The 21,763-nt window shown below is 42.9% G+C and overlaps 1 protein-coding gene across 4 annotated transcripts in view; it reads left to right on the top strand.

The window, feature by feature from the left end:
* vmp1 (vacuole membrane protein 1) overlaps positions 1–17,909 on the top strand; it is a 46,639-nt gene extending 28,730 nt beyond the window's left edge. For all 4 annotated transcript variants that reach the window (XM_023833038.2, XM_023833040.2, XM_023833037.2 and 1 more), the window contains exons 10-12: positions 707–768; positions 14,514–14,616; positions 15,259–17,909. In XM_023833038.2, the coding sequence (XP_023688806.1) occupies positions 707–768; positions 14,514–14,616; positions 15,259–15,402 (309 nt within the window). In that variant the 3' untranslated portion in view covers positions 15,403–17,909. The remainder of the gene's footprint in view (positions 1–706; positions 769–14,513; positions 14,617–15,258) is intronic.
* Positions 17,910–21,763: the final 3,854 nt, after the last annotated feature.

Raw genomic sequence — 21,763 nt, 5'->3', positions numbered from 1 at the left:
TTGCCTGTCTTTAAGTAAAAGATGAAACAATGGACCTCTGTAGCGTGATCGTCAACAAGCTGTTTTTTTCCTCTACGAAATAATCCTCAAAGACTAAATAAATGATTCCCGTTAACCACTTTGCAGGAGTGTGTCATAAATAGATCTTATGAGTAGAAACATTTGCTTTAGAAAGACCCCTTGATGGCAACTCATCACAGAATGTGTAATCAAAGATTAATGAGTCGTTATGTTCATAAAGCTTAATGGTCAATTGCTCTTTCTCTTGTCCAGTCAGGCCATGTGACTAATCAAATTTTAGGACTCAACAAGTAAATCACTGGTCTTGGTTTACTTTTCTAGACGACGTTGCATGTCTACCAAACAATGATTTCATCAGCTTTCTGTACTTTAACTGGCTGCTCACCTTTTAACCAGATAATAACCCCCTCCGTGTTTTTGTATTCCCCCCTTCTCCCCGGACATAATGAGTTGCCAGGCATGTGTCATGGATCTCAGACCTCTTTAAAGTTCTCTTCAATGACAATGTGTCCTCAGCCTCATTTCTGTGTTGCTACTTTTGAGGATATCCTATAATTGGCTGTGGACAAATTTGATGTGAATGTCACGTCTTGAACTTGACATCTATATGCTTGACCATTTACATATTTTTCTCTGTTCTCTCTTCTCTCCCCCCCCCCCCCCACCCCCCACCCCACCCCACCAGAAACTGTTTGTTATCATAACGTTCAGCAAGCACATAGTGGAACAGATGGTGTCCCTGATCGGGTGAGTAATTCAACTACCAACCTGAAGAAGTAGAAGGGGAGAAAAAGGGGGGGTTAGGCAGCCCACAGTCTGAGATGAAAGAGTTAATGGGAGCTGAAGGCTGAGATGGGGCCTCATATCCTCCCTTTTTTGGTCTTGCCTCAGTGTTGGGCGGGAAACTGTGCTCTTTCAAAGTCTGCAGGTGGGCGGAAATTGTGATGTGAGTTCGACGATGATGAAGCTGGTTAGTTCAAGGACAATGGAGAGCTTTTGGCTTTTTTGTGGCCATCTCTCCATGAATGAGGCAGTCTGATCGGTTTTTGAATGGGGTCATTTGACTTATAAATATAGAAGCCCATACGCCCGTGCCCAAGGTCCCGTGGTCTGCAGAGTCATGAGCATTGATTTGGCACATTTATTTGGCTTCGTTGTCCCTCCTACCGCCTCTTTGTCTCAGACACATGTGCCACGGTGACGGCACAAGGACGCGGTTCATGTTGTGGATATTGTGTGAGATCTTTTGTTCCGGGCGCGTGGCGTGAAGATGCTGTAAAAGGCTTAGGCACATCGCTAACAGGGTTTCTCAGAGGCCCCGCAGGAATGGCCCATTGATAGTGGACAGCTGACGCGGCCCTCGCTCAAAGGGCCCGTACAGACCTGTGTTCCATCCTGCGGCTTAGCGCCCCCAGCTAGACCCCGTGACACACACCCCCCCACCCCCTCACGGTCCCTGGATGCCTGGGATGGTGGCTCCACTGTAACGGCACCGTTACGAGCCTAGTCCTGGAGAAGCAGGCCCACAGAAACAGGAAGTTTGGCCTCACACCTGCTGCTGGGCATGTCGCTTGCATATGAACCGTGGAAAACGATGCTGAAATCTCAGGTGGATATTGCATTAGCTTAGTCTCAGCCTGGTCCTACCTCACCCCCAACCCAACCCCAATTAACCCCTGTTGAAATTTCTCTCTCAAATCAACTATATTTTTTTCAATCATTCAATGGAAATATTTGTTACACAGTTAAGAGATTAAATGCAATTATCAATGATTGTTTATCAATCTATAAGATGTTCATTTTATTTCTTTATTTGTTTTTTTCTTTTCCTCTCCCAGTATGTGATTAATTCTGACAAATGACAGTGGTTTGATTCAATGTTTTTGCCGCCGCTTTTTAAACTCTTAATTTTCAGATGCGGTCATGAGATTTTTTTTTTTTCTTTGTCGCCTTCTTTCCAGAGCTGAGTTCTTGGGTCTGATAAACCCATTGAACCATTCACTGAAACTCATACGTTTGCGTTGATTGACAAGTTTCTGTATTTGTCAGAGGAGAACTTTTCTCCGTTCTGAAGTTTCCCCTTTACAACTTTTTAACCGTCAGTTTCCTGCATGTGGCCCCACTACCAAGTTGCAAATCTCTTGGTTTTTGCTTCATTGACGCACTGAAGCTCTGACCTAGATCCACTGTAGGACTGATGTTCTCTTTTTTAACCCTTCAAGCACCAACCCACATTTACACTTTTTCCACATGGTGATACCCCCCACCTCGTTTCAGTCATAAATTTAATACTTCATTTTTGAATCAGCTGAACTATGACACTCCCGTTCTAATTTATCTATAACATTAACCCTGGCCTTTTAGGTCTTTGTCTTACTTTGAAATCCTGTAGTACATTCGCTTTTGCGTTGGTAGAGCAGTAAAAGTTTCTGAAACTGCCAGTTATTGTGATGAGTCTCACCATCCTGCCGTTCTGCTGCGTGGTGCCTCAGAGCCACGAAAGCTGATGGTCCTGGTGACCACTGCAGATTTTTGCACACTGTGTGCGTGTGGACACAGTCACTTACATGAATAATGATCTCTGAAAGGGCTTTATTTTTGAGCTAATCACTCATCACGGCACGTGAAGTCATCACTGTGTCCGTGTGCAGTGTGGAAAGGCATTGATTCTGTAATACTCTAAAATATGTATGCTCATCTCATTTAACTTGAGGAAAGTGAATTGCCGAGTAATTAAATAATACTGATATTTCACATTTCTGTGCGTGACCTGCTAATGACTTTCGCTGGTGAGTCTTGTGGCAGCTGCATGTTTTGTCCCTCTATTTTGGCTCCACTAGAACGTGTCATAGGAAAAGAACCATGGATCTCAATAGAAACGGAAATAAATTATCTTTATTGTTAAGTTTCACAATTTTAAAAAAGAACCTATAGCCTACATGGTCCATTTTCTGAGATTTTTAATTGTACTTCTATGTTAGTAATTCTAAAACCTTTCCCTACAATTTAGTTCGGTTGTATGGATTATGGAGGTGGAATAATTATTAATAATACAGTTTGTAGGCAAATTTCAAGGAACCCATGTGGTTCTGCAGGTTATTGTGCTAAGACGGTTTCTCAAGTATTTACCCTGAGGTGTGTAAAATCGCTCCCTTTGTCATCCACTGGTTTTGGTACATTTTTTTTCTGACCAGGATCATATAGTGAATTGTGGTGTTTAATCTTGGCTCTCCTGCATTTTTATTAATTCTGGCAGATGTCTCTGGATGTGATCATGGAAAACCCTCCTTGCCCCCCCTCAATGCTATTAGTCCTTATACTACTAGTCTAATAGTATTAATTAAACACTATTTTGTTTTAATTTCATAATCATTTTCTTTGAAAGTCTCCTATATAAAACACTGTAGAATGCACAATTCTGATCTTATCCCAGGTTACTGAAGTCATTATGACTTTAGCTGCAAATCAGGTTTCTCAGACAAACTAGACGTGAATTCTGAAATTATCACTGTGGTACACAGTTATGAGAAATGGTTTTCCTTTTGTATATGCCTGGATGCTTTTTCTATACCCTTCTGTCTTAAAACATCCCATGTGAAATCTTGAAATATGAATTCATATATAGCATCCACATTAATCATATAATTGCTTAATATATTTCTGCTTTAGTTTATTTTTTACCAATAAAAATTGTACCTTTTTACTTTCTGTTTTATGAGGAAGTGACCTTTGGATTCAGTGATAATTTCAGTATCACATGATGTGATTTTAAAGATTAACTAAATGTAACAGAGAATGTAATAAAAATGAACTCTTAGTGAGGAACAGTAACATTACACATCTAGTACCCAAATGATCACCTAAGGATTTTGGAATTTATTATTCTAAAAGTAACAGGTTAGAATCTGAACTTATATGATTGTAATATCAAATCACAGAATTTTTAATTAAGTAATTTTTAATCTTTAAACTGTAAAATGTTCATTAACAAATTCTTGGATGGGACAATCTTTAATTTGCATATATTCTAAGTATATACATGGCAACGATTACCTTTATTATTATTCTGCTTTACTACAAACAAATATAAATAGAATCTTTTATTTTACCTTTAATTTTTTACGTTTTTAAATGGTTGGCCCAATCTAATTTGTGTATTTCATCTTCAATATCTACTCAGAGCCCAATTTCATCTTTTTGCCCTAAGTTTCACATGTTGCCTGGCTGGTTAGTATCCCAAATTAGATAGAATGGTCAAACTGATTGTCTGAACTGATTTTGGCATGCTTGCAAGCAGGTAGACTTTCATATCATCTGACAGACTTTGAATGACTTGCGACCCTAGACTCATTTTATCACAGCAGTTGTTTGGTTCATTGGAAAATGTACAGTCACTACATTCTGACATTGACTGTACTTCTGACATTTATTTGCATAAAGCTTCTTTTTTAATTAAACTGGACTGAAGTAGGAAAGGCCGATTGGTTATTTGTGATGTTTTGAGGCAGTATTTAAGCCTGTAAAATCTGAAGGGTGACACAATTCAGAAGTGGGCCATTCCATTTTAATTGAACAAATTGTCAAAAAAAAGCTTTTGCGTCAAGTCTTGATTTCAATTAAATTTGGCGTGTGGATTACACATACTTCCCGGAACTCAAAAATGTTTTTTTTTTGTTTATTTAAAAAAAAAAACCATTTTAGATATAGTGACTCCTCTACACTGGGTAACAAAAGATGTCAGTTCACAGTGTTTTCTTATGTGCTGTATTTTTTTTACTGTTACAGCTACTGTTATAGTTTGTACTTTTTTTGATGTGGTCAAATTTAACTTCTGCTTACTCTTTTTTCAAGTTCAAATTTTGTTTCTTGTTTATTTAAAAAAAAAAAATTAAGGGCTTGATGTACCAAGTCAGTTTTTTGTAATGAAATACAAATGTAGGTGTACTATTTGTTTGTAAAAAGATGACCTGGTACTTGCTCCCCTTCATGAGATAAGCCCCCAGTTTAAAAAAATAATGATAATAATAATTTGAGCCTCACAAGGTGTGTGGAAAGAGGGATAATTTTTCCCCACTTAACTGGGAATAAATTATTTTGCACTTGCTTTCAAATAAAAAAAAAAAAAAAAAACAATGTGACTCTCGAACCAACAAAAAACTGCACACTAATCTCTTTCTTTTAATTGCTCATTCTTAAATTTGCTTATTTAATAAAAACAGCCAAAGGTGTAGCCTGAAGTGTCAGGGGTCTTTGCAAGGAATTTCACCTACGTCTTGCAAAATGAAGTACAAACATACCATACTGTATATGCATAAACAGGCATACTGTATACATGCCATATACAGAATATTTAAACAAAAACATTTCTGTGCTCCAGAAGGTATATATGCAATTCATATTTCAAGTTTCATCAAAATCAAAAATGGTGATGCAAATTTGTTGCTATTTGCGGATTTAAAATGGAATGACTCAAGTATCTCATAAGAGAACCTTTTTTTTGTTTTGTTTTGTTTTTAGTATATGAATTGAGGGTAATCCCCATTCGAAAGCAATTCACCTGAAAACAGCTTTTCACCTGGTTTCAACTGTTAGACTAAATGTTAAAGACAATATTTAAATATTTTATGTTTTTGTTCTAAACAGAGAAGAATGTCCATGCCAAAAATGTTACTTTTCAGCTTTCATTAGATTTCCTTGTCTAACCCAATACTGTGAGTGCTTTGAAATGCCTTTTTAAAATAAGATTTTAAAATAAATTAATAGGAACTAGACTGAAATGTAACAAAGACTGATAGGACTTAATCAGTCACATTTTCAGATATTTCTGTTGAGAAAGCTGTCAAATCACTTGCGGACATCTGCATTTGTCATGACTCAGTTGTGTGACCATTCTGAGTTCCTTAAGGATTGTCTTTCATTCGGAGACCATTCCCAAAGATGACTTTTGATGATTTTTTTTATATTCATTTTAATTAGTCTGGATAAACCATAAATGGGCTCCTGTCTTACCATGTTTTTGCTGATGTTACAGCTTTTGGCCAAAAGAATGCTTCACCAGACCTTCAGCTGTAATTAATCCACAACAATAATGAGATAAAAGGCTTCGCCTTTGGTTATCCCCCCCTTGCTCATCCCCCTGCAAACACCATGCCTGCTCCTTGATTAGAGAACTTCCCTGTCAGGGCCACCGTAAATGTACAGTCACTACATTCTGACATTGACTATACATTGTGACATTGATTCTGACATTTATCTGTATGAAGCTTTATAATTTTTCAAATAGGGCTCTTAGTGATTGGTCACTAATGATGTTTGGGGCAATATTGTGAAAACACTCCCTTTAAGATTATGAAATCTGGAGGTAAAATTCAGTAATATCTTACATTTAAGAATCTTTTTTTTATTATTTTTTTAATAAATTGCTTGGAATCCCCATGCTAATTAGTCCCCTCCTTAGTATTTATGTTCAGTCCAAGTTATAAGTATATTTTCTGGCCAGTTTTAAGTGAGGCCCATTTATGGTTCCTGGTGGCCGGGTTAGGAAAATGTTTCACCCTGGCGTGTTTGAGTAGCCTCCATCAGTCATGCGGCTTGGAGGAATCCCCTGTGAAGTCCCAGGGGTCCATGCCGACCCCGGGCTCGCCCAGCAACGCTCTCACCTGAGCTACAACACGGCCATCAGGCTCGCATTCCTATGTGAGCAGTTCACGTCTGTGTGAACTGGCGAGGGTGCGTCCGATCCATCTGCTTCTTATTTATAGAGTTGCCTGTATCCCGACGCTGAATTGCAAAGTCTTCAGCTTTAAGGACTTGAGTGAGTATGTTTTTAACCAGCTGGCTTTTTACCAGCTTATGATATAAGGGTGAAATCATTTACCTTCTGCGGTAGTTCAGTAACCGTTAAACAAGCATCTGTTTAATACCTACGCCAGCAGGGTCATTGCCCTTGGTCTCCCTCCTGCACCCGGGCAGGGCCTGCGTCCATATTTAAGCGTGTGAATATTCACAGCGTGACAGCTTAGTTCAGGAGGATCTGTCCTCATTCCCTGCGAACGTCTGCATTTCTGCTTACTGGTGTGTCATGGTTTATTCCTCTGAAGCACCGTAGTTATTTTTTTTTTTAATTTGGGATGGTGTCCTGTACTTTTGGGTGCCAAACCCAAGAAATGTTGGAATGTGACAGTATTTTTTTCCTGGTGCTGTACCTATTCAAAAACTGGCGTTAGGACTCACTGCTGGGATTCCTCTTAATCCAATAAATAATAATAATCACAAGTGTACATTCACCTTTTTATTTGCTTAGCAGATACCTATCCAGTGCAGCATATGCATTTGAGAAAGCTGTGTCTCACAGCCCTCAGAGCAATGGTGAAATTACTTTGTCAATACCGAGGATTTTAATCGGCATTCTTCCAATCATTGTCACAATGTCCAAACCCTCACATGGAAGATTTATTTATTTTGAATGTATAGGATAATCTCTAAGACAAGGTATGCAAAGAATGATTTAAGACTTTACAAAGGTGTGTTACAGCATCTCCCACATCCTATCAGCAGAATTGAGGGGAAAAAAAGTGAAATATCCTCCAGATCACCCTGCAGATGGGGGAAAATGAGGGAATGGTTTCTATTAGCTATTTCCATAAAAAAGAGGTTATTGAAAACTGCTCACCGCAGTGTTTTCAAATGTGTTACTCATCGCTGAGTAAGCTGGGAGTTTTAGGCCCCGGGTCACCTGAGTAACGCGGTCTTTTACAAAGGTGCCATTGATCGATGTGAATAGCTTTTTGATCTACCTGTGAATATTTCAGTGGGATTTCTCCCTTGATGTGAGGCCCCACCCATTCCATAGGAGGCACTCTGCATGACTGTTCATTACGAGCAGTTAGATTAAATGTGGCGTGCTTTCAGATTGGCTACCTTGGTAACTTCGGCCTTAAATGACAGGGTCTCTGGGCACCGGATTCCCTAGGATCCAGTCTGGGATCACCGGGCGCTTGGATGTCGTTCATAAATGGGGATCTGGAGTGGGGGCCCTGTCACTGAGTGATGAGCCATAAGGGCGGCATGACACCTGTGTAGAACTGTTCGGCCCATTTATCTAGCACCTGCAGCAGCTTCCTATCAGCTGTCCTGCACAGCGTGGAGGGTTCTATGTGCTTTCTTGCTGATTTTATCCATGCCGCTCTCCATCCTGTCTGCCCCATGTGTCGACTTGCTTTCCGCCTTATTCATCTATGACACATTTGTTTTTTAAGTCTCTCCCATTTCCCCTACCTCCCCCCCCCATCTTAAAATGTCCAGATGGCAGTGAGTTTAACCCCTTATCTCATGTTGAGGTCAAAAACAAAAAAATTGAAATCGGAGGGCTGGGAATTCGCTTTGTCAAAATTCAGGGGTGTGTGAGCGGTGTGCATCGTCAGGCCCCGGATCAGGCGCGCCAGTGAGAGAGCTGCGATCGGGCACTTTCTCCGCTAATAATGGGCATGTAGTGTGCTGACCCCACACTGGAGAATCAGCACTGATTTATGTCTAGTAATACAATCTGCAGCCTCGGTGGAGTTTCATCAGTGAACAGCTCATCAGCCGTGTTCAGGCGAGGTCTCTGTAGACTTTCATACTGAATTATTGTACAATCTGTGACACTATCTGTTATTTTTTTCAAATATATGGTGAGAAAAATAAGATTTGGCTTATTCTGATAAATCATTTTATTTGACCAGTTTAATGCTTAGTATTTATGGACTAAGCATTTGTATTAAAACAATTCATATGTATATGTAAGTATGCGTTTATATAATTATGTGTGTGTGTGTGTGTGTGTGGAAAGTCTGGAAGTTCTCATGTCGCAAGAGGGAAATTAAAAATATACACACACACACACATAATTTAATTTCCCTCTTGTGACATGCAAACTTCCAGGCTTCTTTCCAAGCACAGGTATGTATTTAGTTTGTATTTTGCCTGTGGTTTCAGTGTCCAAACCAAGTAGCCTGTGCATTCTAACATATCAGACAGAAAGTCACCAGCAAATCCCTCCTTATTCCTGTTACTCATATCTAATGGAAATCGCTGGTGTGTACAGGCAGCCATCGTCCCACATGCCCGCGTACAGTAACGTACTTTGTTTTGTGGCCGAAAGCGTAACAGCATTCACTAGGTTTTGTTCTTGTCTTTGATATTTTTAGCTGTTAAATACCTAGTGATATTTTATATTCATGTGTCTCATTCTGCTGGTAGTGATTAGGAAAATCATGCTAGTAGCTGTTCAGCCACCTCTGGCTGTCATTTATTAGGAAGTATCATTTTGAACAATGCTTGTGAATGCCAGTGTGTTCTGCTTTACAAAATCTGTGCTGCTATGGGGCAACACCTGGGCCCTTGGTGTTTTTGTTTAGTCTGCGAGCTGCCTGATGCAAATCCACACTGTGGTGTCGTGTGTGCAGGCTGGGGCTTCGTGAAGGTGGTGCCGTCAGTCAGGGCTTGTGACTCGCAGTGTGGACCTGGTGCTGGGCCCAGAGTTTGTCATATGCCTCTGGACTGATGATAATGATTATTATTATTATTTATTGTAAGGGGCGTGTTTTAATCTTACTAAGATCACCAGCGTCCGGACAAAGGCTGGTATAATTGGCTCTCCATTTCCTGGTACCCAGCTCCCAGGGGAGGGTTTAGCTGGCACACCCAACGGACCTGTATGGATAAGTCATTTCCCCCCATAAATGATGATCTCATCACATCCCCCCCCCATCCTTTTTATTTAGCACTTTGTTTCACAGCAAAAGCAGACAGTTCAAGCTCCATCTAATTTACCCAATGGCTTTGCGATCCCCCCTCAAGATGGGCACCATGTTTGCCTGATGAGGTCACTGGGAAGGCCCCCGATTAACTGGGAGATTAGTGTAAAGCACTGAAAAGCAGGAGTGATCAAGGCTCATCTCACTCAAGTCTGACTACACTGCTTTACCTTTCATTTGCGGTCTAAATTTCTTTGAATTCAGTCTTAAATTCCTTTTACAAAACTGTATGACTTAATAGTGTCTGACTTAAAGGTTTTGTCATTTTACCTCTGTATGAGATTCTTTTTTATACAGCAACAATAAATATGATTTAAATTGACCGTTTTGCAATACTGGTCTTGGCCACCTTTAATTTCACCCTTTAATTGAAGCCTTTGTGGTTCCTTTTATGGGAATTTGTAAATTCTGGGCCTGAATCGTTCTGGGAGTGAGAGGTCAGAAAGAGCATAAAATGTGATGAAGCTTCACAGTGGCTTATGTGCACCGTGCCAGTAAATGCCGTTTTCCTAAATTCAGTCCTTGGGTCCATTCCCCACTTTGAAAGCGCTGCCGAAAGATATTGCCATTCTTAAAATTAGCGAACTTCATTTTTCAGGCTAGGTGCCGCATATGAGCACGTGGGCCCCTTTGTCCAAGCAACTCCTGCATGCTACTTGAGGCCACCACCACCCCATCCCCCCCCCCCCCTTGATGACACAAGACATGCGGGGCCACTGTAACACAGACCCAGTCAAAGGTCTCTTCTGACTCATCACAAGTGGAATTTTGTCACAAGGAAATGAATGGTGACATTTTTTTTCTCTTTAACTCGCCAGCAGGAAATGATAGGCCATTAAAATCCTAAACAATGTCTGCCACGTTTAATCCTGTAAGCTACTCGGGGTCGGCTGGCTGTTAGAAGCTCTGGCCTTCCTCAGAACAGCCCTCGCTTTATCTGCCCCGGTGACTGATTGGCGGTTACTGCGTCGCCGCCATGCTGCTCAGTCTGCCCCCAGCTCTACATCCTGCTCAAACACGTATTGGAAACCGTCGCTATCTGATCTGGCTCAGTCGCCTCATATAGAAACCCGTTTGATGGCAGCTTCAGGCGGCTGTTCACGGGAGCATATCCTCCGGCTCGCTTCCTTTGACTTCAGTGGCATGTCGTCCTCCTTTCGCACTGCGTGTCAAATGCCGTCCCCAGAGCTCGGCGCTTCTCCCTCCCTAGCCGGTGTGGGGTCACTGTGCCTGGCGTGAGGCTGTGTTGCCCTGACACTGATACACAGGCCAGGCTCTGCGTGAGTCAGTGCGGTGGCAGGTCTGGGAAACGGCGCAGAGGCCAGACCCTGAGGCCTGAGTCACCTTGCTCTCTGCTCGATGCTGACCTCAGACCCTAGATGATGAGCTCATGCAAGTCAGCATCAGCTAAATGCCTTCTTGCTTTGTCTCAAAACTCATGTCAGTAGTGCCTCCGTCTTCTTATAGTACTGACACCGTTACTTGTCTGTGTGTTCAGGGCCCAGCCTTAGCCGTACTGCCAATGTATTGCACTGGTCTTAAAAGTAAAGCTATATCTGTCTGTGGTAAATGCCACTGATTTCAGGTGTGTGTGCATGTCTGTCGTGTATTTTAAATGTCCCCGTAATGTGATAAAAATTTTGATGTTGAGGGGACCACCTTTTCGGTCCCCACCAAGGGAAACTGAATTTTACAAAAAATCTGTGACCAAAATCTGAAACTAAAAATGCCAAAAGTCTTGTATTTCATTTGGTTACTTATGGTTAATTAAGGTTAAGGCTGGTTAGGGGTTAAGGTTGTCATTGTTGGGATTAGGGTTTTTCCCCATAGAAATGAATGGAGAGTCACCACAATGATATGAATACAAACGTGTGTGTGTGTGTGTGTGTTTGATTTGGACTTTATGACTTAATTTTTTGTAATGAATTTCCGGATGCTTTTTTGCTTGCGTAATGGTACATTGCGATGAAATAGTGAGTTTAAATTCTTGTCATCTTACTTCACGATAATCTGTCACTATAGTGTGTTTATTCTGTTTTTTTCCCCGGTTCTCATTCCATCATATTTTCACAATTTTATTCATTTTCTGTCCTTTTGTTGTAAGTACCTTCATGGCGTTTGTGTTACTCAAACTAAATTTAAGGACTACTGGACTATTTAGTGTAAGGTGGGTAAAATTCCTGACACAATTTTTAATGTAAAGATAACCTACATATGCACAATTTCTCTTTTCTATTTTAATACAGTTTAAAGTGTTTCATATAAGTTCAATATTCATTTATATTTGATTTTTGAATTACTATTATAACAAGAAAGCGGATGGAGGCAAGGAATAGTCTGATAAAAATATAATCGTAGCTATCTTGAGAATTTCATTCATAAACTGACACGTTTTATTCTCGGGTGCAAAATACCATCTTTAGGAATGTGATGTCTCATGCTGTGTTTTGTTTGTGTCTGTTTCTGAGAGTATATAAAATATATATGTTTGAGCATTGTGGTTTTCCCTCCAGTCAATAACGCCAATCAGTAATTATTTTCTAATTAATTTCCAGTTTTGAAATGTTATTTTAAAGGAGTGCAGTGTTCGGCGCAGGATACAATGCAGTAATTCTCAAACATAAGCATTATGTTGAGATGGATTATGTCTCCCCTTAATAAACTGCACACTCGTTTATCTTTGGAAACACAATTTTAAATAAAGCTTTTATAGCTGATATGCATTTCACTGGTGTGATTTTTAGAATGTCATACAATGGGAAAAGTCTTTATTGTGAAGATTTGCATAGTAAATGTATTATGCAATGTTCTTGTAATTAGCTTTGTGATTTAACCCATTTTAGCATTTTGGAAAAAATGTTGATATATATGCCTTAATATAGCCTAAAGAGTCTTTTTAATTATTAATTTCCCCCCTCCTCCCACATAGGAAGCTGTTTATTTTTGGCAACATATAGAAGCCTGGCACTGGTGTTTTAAAAGATTTAATTGGCAGATATGTTCAAATGTAGCTATTTATTGATTCGCTTCTACCCTGAATATTGGTGGTGAAGAAATGGTTGATTCTAGACAAACACAGTGAAGTGAGACCTGTATGAAAAACTGTGGAAGGTATTTAAAATAAGTAGGTACAAGTGTTCAAAAAATAAACACTGATGGTATAAAAAGCTGTCCCATGAATTAGCATTATTTTTTTAGGTTTTTTGGATGTGGGTTGAGGATAAAGTTTTTGGTTTGAAGGCTTGTGTTAGACTGTACAACATGAGAAATGGAAACCACCCTGGCTTGATGAGGACCGCCTGTACCTCATGGTGCGGTGTGGCCCGGTGTGGCGTGCTGACTCGCCGGACCCATGACTCGCTATTGCTCATGGAGTCCAAGTTGCTCGTGGCTGCAATCGCTGACACTCGGGTGTCGTCTCCTTCAGCCTCTGCGCACGTTGTTAGCTTAGAATTTTGGATTTGGTAAATATATATATATATATTATTTAGTGTATTTTAATTGTATGGACCTTAATATACCTGTCCACATTCACAAGTACTGTAATCTGAATTTATAAATTAGAAATTAAACATTTTAAATTGTTTGGATAGCTGTTGGGTTTTTTTTTTTATTTGTTACCTGTGTGTTGTGTGCCGTAGCCTAGCTGATTGCCCAGCCCTTCAGCCACCTTATTCCCAGTTAATGGTTGAGTGAAACGCAGCCGTCTGCCGTCTGTGGCGACATAAGATGCTCCCTGTGCCGTCACGCTGTGTCGCAGTGTGCGAACTCTGTGTATAGAGCTTGTCTTGCTCCGAGAGGCCGGTGGCCCTGACTTGAAGGTTCACTTTATGGGTGGCTCCAGGCACCAAAAACACAAAGCCTCAGAAGGGATTTTTAATAACTGGAATATGTATTTCTAGCTATATTAGCCGGATTTAAGTGAGGTCCATTGTGTTGTATTTGTTCTGTGATTAATCACTAACTCCTGACTTGAGAGGGGTGGGCCACTTAGAGTGGTAGTGCATTCTTCTTTTTTTTTTTTCCTTCTGTGTGTGGGAGTGGAGGTGGGGGGGGGGGGCACTGAGTCTTATAAAGGCTTTCCTAATATGGGCTGTCTTACTCGAACAGGCCGCCTCCTTTTTCCTTTCGGGAGGGCTGGGCCGCCCCTTTTTTAGCCAGTGATGACACAGGCACGACTCACTTCCTCATTAATTGGTCGAAACCAGTTCTTACAGGAACTGCCAGTGATAAATGTGAGACTTCTGAGAAGTCATTCATTTCTCTCTGAGCTGTTCAGGGGAGCACTGCAGGGGACTGAGGGCGGGCTGGCTCCCTCTGCCTCATCATTTCTTCCCTAGGCTTTTCTTTTTTTTATGAAGCTCATAGGAAATGTAACACTTGATACAGGTTTTATTTATCTTTTTTTTCCCCTCGTTTCCTAAAGTTTGGTCTGCTGGGATCAGCTGGTTGAACAGGCAGCTCTTTGTTTCAGCCCGCATTGTGGGAAGGAGCCTATTACCTGTAGAATTAATGCTGGCAGGCTGTGTAACGTACAGGCAGGACAGTGAGCTCCCCTTTGTTGCTGTCCAAGTCCTTGAATGGTAAGTAGATGTTGATGTAATTTGCCTTGTTGCTCTCTCTCTCTCTCTCTCTCTCTCGCTCGCTCGCTCCCTCTCCTGCTCCCTCCCTCGGCCTGGGCTGTGGATGTCCCAGAGTGGTCCCGGTGCTGGGTGCCTCACTCCAGAAGCCCTTCAGCGACTACCTGGAAGCTCAGCGGGCCAAGCTTCACCACCGAGCCGGCGTGGGCACTCCAGCGGTAAGCCGCCCCCCCCGGTCCCTCAGCTCCGTTCTGTCGGGATGACTGGCCGCTTTGTTTCTGTGATCCTTGTGATGAGTGGCTCAGACGGGTTGGGATCGCATGCTGCGGGGGCCAGGAACCCCAGTGAGACGGGCCGGGCCGGGTCGTGGCTGAGCTCAGCTGCCAGTGAACTTGCTGAGTCACTCGCCTTCTAGTGAGATTCAACCCCCCCCCCCCCCCGGGAGGCAGAGGGCTCAGGTGTGTCTGCCAGTAACGCGCCCCCCCCCCCCACCCCCCCGGGAGCAGGAACAAAAGAGCCGTGTGTCAGAGAAGCGTGACCAACCAGGGGAAGCCGGGCCCCACCACCAGAATAGCTGCACACCACGCGGTATTTACTGTAAAAATTGGGCAATTCATCTCTCCTTAAGAAAAAGTTGTAATAATGAGTGATGTCGGTTTAGTGTGGGTGGTGGCATTAGCGCAGGGTAAGGGCATGGGAGGGGCGCATCTACAATGACAGCTTTACAAAATTATGAGATTTCGGGCACGGAGCACGTCAGCGCCTGCTGTGTCATATGACCGTCCCGGCGTAATGGGTCGCGTCCGTCCCGGGGACCCACCTGCCCTAACTGAGCACGTCTTTTGTTTCTCTTTCGGCAGGGGGAGAACTGGCTGTCCTGGCTGTTCGAGAAGGTGGTGATCATCATGGTCTGCTATTTCGTATGCTCCATCGTTAACTCCATGGCACAGAGTTACGCAAAGAGAATGCAGAGCAAGAAATACTCAGAAGAGAAAACCAAGTGATTAACTGATAGCTAAGCCGGCGTTCTCCTCATCACCGCCATTGTTATATTTTCATTAGTAGAGCTCTGTGTTTACAGTAGGTTACCGCTGTTTTCCCCCTTTCTTACTCCCTTACTATTGAACATAATTTATTGCAGAATGTCTTTCAATATGCCGACCGCTTGACTTTGTGGACGGGGTAACCCGGAGGTTGTGCAGTTCAAAGACAATATAAAACCCATTTCAGACTTTGAGCGGCAGTTGGACGGCATGCGTCTGTGGCTAACGTGCGTCGCTGCGAGTCCTCGTGCGACCCGGTAGCAACCGGCTGCCAGTACAGTGAACAGCACTCACTCTGTTTACTCGATTTATTTAACTGGTGTGTGCTTGTACAGATGAGCCTAATGGGTTTAGTTTTTCTGCGTGTAAGGTCATGTAACTGTGATACTAAGGACTTACTTTCAGGGCTTTATTTTTAATTGTTTTACGTTGTTTATCAGTACTGTTTTTCCACATTGTTAAATAAGGATAGCAATATCTAAATGGATAGACATGGTATTTGAACTGATTGCACATCCTGTAAATAATTACTTCAGGTTATCAGTATGCACATTTTTTTCTTAATAGTACGGAAATGGATTTTGGGAGAAAATAATTTCATTTGTAAATGAGTAAATACTGCAGTCCGTGTCATTTTTACTCTGTACGCTTAGACTGACCCTCCACACTTTATAAAGCCGGCATGAATCATTCTGCAGCTCCTCTGTCTTCTCTGCTTTTTTGCCCCCCACCCCCTTTTAAACTTGTAAGTCTAAAAACTTGGTGTCAAAGTTTCACTCAGACTGAAATCTGCACGAGTTCCTCTGAGAGGTCGGTGCCCTGTGCTGTTTAGCGACTGGTGGATTTCTCCAGTGCCTGACTGACAGGGAACACAATGCTACTTTTAATTTTTCAGGATAGGAGCCATTGGTGCTGTTTTTCACTTACAAATGAAGAGGTTTGGGTAGAGTGGGTCTCCCCCCCCCAAAGTAGTTTTGACCGAATGGTAAATGTGACATTAAAATTCTTTAGTGTTCTAAGTTCGGGTTGCTCGCTCTGGTTTGTCTTTCATTTGAATTTTCTGGAGAATGAGGCATCGAGCCGTCTTTTACATGTGGTTCCCTAAATAGTTTGCTTTTTAATTTCTCGTGTTGCCTGCGGGAAATGTCAGTTTGGCTGTGAGCGGATCCCGTGCCCCTCCCTCTGTTTAATTGCTCGCGAGATGTTTATACGTGTAACGCCGCCGCTGCAGTGCAGTGTCGGCCGGGAAGCCAGCTGCGGGAGCCGGCTGGGCCGTCACCTCGCATGACCTCACCGTGCACTCCATGCACTCGGCTGCCGGTGCATGCCTCACTGGGATCGGCACGCCACTAATGCCTCCCTGCCTCCCTCCCTCCTGCTCGCTCCCAGCAAAACCGTGCTTTCAGATGATTATTTTTTTTTGCTGTCTTTCTTACGACCCTGTATGGAGTCGCTCCCCCCCCCCCCCCCATGAAGATCTGTGAGTTGGCCCCCCTTTGAGCTGGTAAGTACAATCAGGTTGTTCTTTCGGGCTCTGTGATGGCCCCAAGTCCTGCGCTCCCTCCCACAGATGTGTCCATTGCTCTCCCGTCCTGTCAGATAGCTTATCAGACTGGTGTTGGCTGTTACATCACATGGCGACAACAGTCTGTAGGCTGTCTGACATTTTGGGCCCCTTCATCTGACCAAGCATCCTGTTTTTTTTTTTTTTTTTCTTCTTTAATTTAGTTTTTTTTTCTGTTTGCCATTTATAGTTGTTACATGAGTTCCCATTTCTAAATGTTCCCCCTCCTAATTGAACACTGAAATACTACAAAGCCACCCACTCTTTATCGGTTTGTATTTTCAGTGCTTCTCTCCCTCTTTCTTTTTTGTATCTGCATTTCATCACAGTGGCAGTGGCAGTGACAGCAGGGCAGGCAGGCAGAGTCTCAGTCTCACCTCTTCCCTACACTGTCATTCCCTTCCTGTAAAGGGGGCTTATCTGTTCCAGGAGCTTGGCTTCGGCTGCAAGAATTTCCTGCGAATCAGGAACGCACACCTTATTGCGACACAGCTATTGTGACACGGCGCTCGCTCGGGGCAGTGCACACCAGCTGCATGCAGCACACTTTCCACACTTCCTGCTTTTCTTACTGCAACGCTTTCGCTCTTACACTAACGTGTCGTAGTTCAACTCCTACATGCCGTTGGTTTTTTTTTTTTTTTTAATTTCTTTACAGGAGCACAAAAGATTCATGATGATGAATTGAATGTTTTCTGGCAAATTCTGGGCTTTATAACCCCCCCCCCCACACACACACACCAAATTCGGGTGACTTCAGAATGGTCTGTTTTGTACATATTTTCTGCTGCCCCCAGGACATCCTGTTCTACAAAGAAGTTTCTTTTCGATAATTTCCAAAACTCTATCTGCACATATGCTATTATTTTTTTTTCCTAAAATAAAGTCTCTCCTAACCTTTGAAGCCCCTTTGTGTCTTTTTGTTTTTTCTTCCATTCTTCTTAAGAGACATGGGTGAAGGATACAGCTCTAAGAAGGTCTCTCGAATTTGTTCCTATTTTTTTGCAAGCAGATTGTTTAGTTGGCTGTTTTGGAAAGGCTTAACAATAACAGTGCTTAGGAACAAATATATAAAATTCATATTTTCAAAAGGACAATTTCAGCCCTTATTTAAGCACTTCTAGTATTGTAACTAGATATCACGTTGGTTGTAGGTAACAAGTCTGAAATATTTGTGTGAATTAAATTATCTTACGTAACCACACGGTTTATGCAAGTATGAGCAAACCTAGGCAAGGCTACGGTTATATATCCTTTGATCAGCTGGTGTCACACTGTTTCCTCCTGAGACAGCACCCCCACCGCCCCAGAAAAAAAAACTTTTCGATAAGCAGTCCTTGCTAGGACATGCTGCCTCATTCACAAGGAACTTTGGCGCACTGAGCCCCGCGTATTCAAAGGGTGACGCGTCGACTTGCGTAAGGTGCAGAGAATTCCGATCCCTCCCGCGGATCTGTGTAACGTGGCTGGCGGATCGTGAATGGCTTTAAAAGCTGTTGTGATTTGCCCTCCACCCGTGAGCCGACGCCTGGACGCTCGTTTTGAAGTGGCTGGTGTTCTGTCGAGTTATGCTACCGTAGTGCTGATCGATAGCCCTAACCCTAACCCCAAAACGGTGGAACTGCACATGCGCAGAAAGGCTCGATAGGTAGCTCAACTCGTCAAAACACCGGCTGTCAGGCGCTAAATCGCTGGCATGATGAGCAGTTCCTTCTGAACAATGCAGAACATGTAATTTTTTTTAATTATAATAATTAGCCTGATGCTAATGTAGTGCTGCTGCTGGTGGGTGGCTGAAGAACAGCCTTGTCCGCCCTAGTGAGCTTGAGTGTATGCTAACCGTTTCTAACGTTACAACTTAAAGCTTTTAGCTACTGTGTCACGTGCTGTTTTAGCATCAGCCTTTGCCTAACTACAAGGACTTCAGACCATTAAAGCAAGAAGTTTTCAATTAGTCCCAGGTCCACTCTCCACTTCAGTCATCCTACCAATGGTTAATTCTTGTGGCCAGGACGATAGTTAAGTAAGCTGCTGTCATGGACATAGTCTGAGACCACACCTATTTGGCAGACGCTTGTATTTTTCAGAAAGCATGGTCAGCCATGCAGTCCCTGGAGTATTAAAGGCCTTGTTCAATGGTGAAATCAGTCTTCCAGTTCTGGGATTTGAACCGGTGACCATCTGAGCACACGCACAGCGCCATCCTCATCCTACAGGTGTTTCTCTTTTTCTTCATCGTGTGTGTGGGTGGGGGTAATATGTCCGTTCCTGCTGGGTTTTGCTTTGGTCAGCGTGGAGCGACTGCCATATGACAGCCGTTACGGTCGTAGTTGCCCAACTCGCCCATCTCCTGCGGTGAGTTTCCTCGGTTCGCTGACGAGGGATGGGTACAGGAAGAAGGCTGTCGCAAGAAAATGTCTAACAAAAGCGAATTTTGGAGTTAACCCACCAGGTGCCAAAACAATAGCTGTTTCAACAAATGTCACAGAGAAAGTTCTGTGGGGATCGCTAAAAAAATATATCCCAAATGTATAGTGCAATTACTGAGAACAAGAATCTAAGGCTGAATCAAACATGTTTGTATTGTTCATGAATATTCACCGTTAAAGTAGTAAATCCAAAATTGTTCACGCCACAATTCGTGTTTAAATTCTTTAAATAATTCATATAGCCAAACTCCACATCAACCATAAAATGATAGAAACTGTCACTAAAAACGGTGACCATACTGTGTTTTTAAGCATATTTCCCAAAACTTGCATACACGTGTTTTTTATTATTATTTCAAATGGTTAGTTGATCTATTATATGTGAAACTGGAAACAAACCCCATCGGTTACCGGAACATACAGGACGGACATAAGTGCACGAGGATCCACTGTGCAAACCCTTGAGGTTTGGCGGAGCTTATGGAGCGAGGACGCATCCAACAGCCAGACAAAGTCAGGATGAACTCACTGCTCCGGAATTATCACACGGACGCTTTAGTTGCCGCAGAAGGCGCGGGGACTCTCGGCGCCCGGGGGCACAATCGTGCAGGTTTTAGGGGTCGCGTTTTATTAATGTGATGCGTTAACGCTAAGCGAGCAAACTAACTGGTCCAACACTTACATAAAGCAACTTGGACGGGCAATTGAGGAAAAACCAACAAACCTTTGCGAGGATATGTTTTCGCCCCGTAAGAGACGTGTGTAACAGTAGTAAGATAAGTGCTGGACCCCATCTGCTTTCCACGTCATCCTCGCGCCCTTCGACGTGTTTACTTATTTTTTTTATTGAATATATTTATTTTGGAGCGCTTCCCCAGAAAATTCCATGTAAAGATGCTCATCTGCGGATTGCGAAAGACTGTCCCTTATCGTCAGCTACCAGCGCCGTGCAGATCATCTCATGCTGTCTTCCCGGGGGAGTGCAGGGGCCGCACCTGGTCCTACACCTGGCACAACCTGTGCTCCATGAGCCGCCAGCACTGGAGGCTTTTTCTTTTAAATCGGCACAGCAAACCCCTGGAAATACGTTTCCTCAAAATCGCACATAAAATCACTTGCAAAACACCTATTGCGTTGACGGAGGAATGCATTTTCAGATGCTGTAAATCGGGGGCAGTGGTAAACAAGCTTCTTGGGTCAGAAAAATAGTATCTGGAAAGTACCATATGAAGTCATTTGCAAGTAAATGTACTTACTCACAGGAGAGAAAAAAAATCCCTGCATGATTTATTCATTTAGCTCAGAGCCCCCGCTTTGGCGGATGGCCTACAGATGGAGAAATGGTGGTAGTCTCCCACTGATGCATTAATGAGTGTTGACCCGTTTGTGCTGCTGTCTGCAGCTGAATGGGAGACAGGCCTGCTTTTCTCCTAAAGTCTGAGGTTTATCTCAGCAGGGACCAGCTCCTCCCAAATCTCCGAGAAACTGAGGAACACTCCCAACCCCACCTACACCGCTTGGGTACACAAGGTACTCAGGAAGTAGCGAGTCAACGTCATCACGAACTGAATGCAAAACTAAACCCGAGGCTTCCACTTGTAGCCATTTTGCCAGTGTTCTGTGTGAACGACACATAATTTTTAGCGTGACTAAAGCACTGATAATCGTGAGTGTATTTGCCGAGAATGGCCCCTGAAATAACGCCCTGGTCACATCAGCACTGCAAAAGACGCCAGTGTAGTGAAAGCTGATTATAGTAATGGATGAATGAATCATTTTCGCGGCATGCCGAGCATTAGCGGAAGTGCTTGCCCGTACGATTCCGTCCTGGCTTGTTGTGGGAGGTGTCAGGGAAGCAGATCTGGCTCGTGGTTATTGGGGAAGTTCGTGTCGGTATGGCAACGTACGTAATACACGTTACCTGAGCGACAGTGGAAGATGACAGGTTATTTCGTGCGCCTGAGGCAGAGATGTGGTTCCTGTATAAGGATACTTGTGGCGGGTATCGCGTCGCCTCCTCTTACCCTGCAAACCGAGTGGCCGTCTGTATCAGGTGGGGGGGAGGAATCCACAGTATCAAACAGCATCGGTGTCATTGGAGATGAAATCCAGCAGGAAGGATGCTGGCTCCCCCTTTAGAGAATACTTCTAGTCTTGTCAGCCAAAACGGATTAGAACAGAAAAATATTTTTGTCTTCTTGTTAAACAGGATTTCATAATACCAGACTCTTGAGTTGACCATTATGGCAAGTACAACGTTTGTTAAACAATGCTGCCCCTCAGTGGCCATACATGGTACCTATAAGGAATCACTCTAAGTAGGTATAAG

Source organism: Paramormyrops kingsleyae, chromosome 6 (genome assembly GCF_048594095.1).
Source record: "Paramormyrops kingsleyae isolate MSU_618 chromosome 6, PKINGS_0.4, whole genome shotgun sequence".
NCBI classification, from domain to species: domain Eukaryota; kingdom Metazoa; phylum Chordata; class Actinopteri; order Osteoglossiformes; family Mormyridae; genus Paramormyrops; species Paramormyrops kingsleyae.
This window is presented reverse-complemented; position numbering and strand designations above follow the sequence as displayed.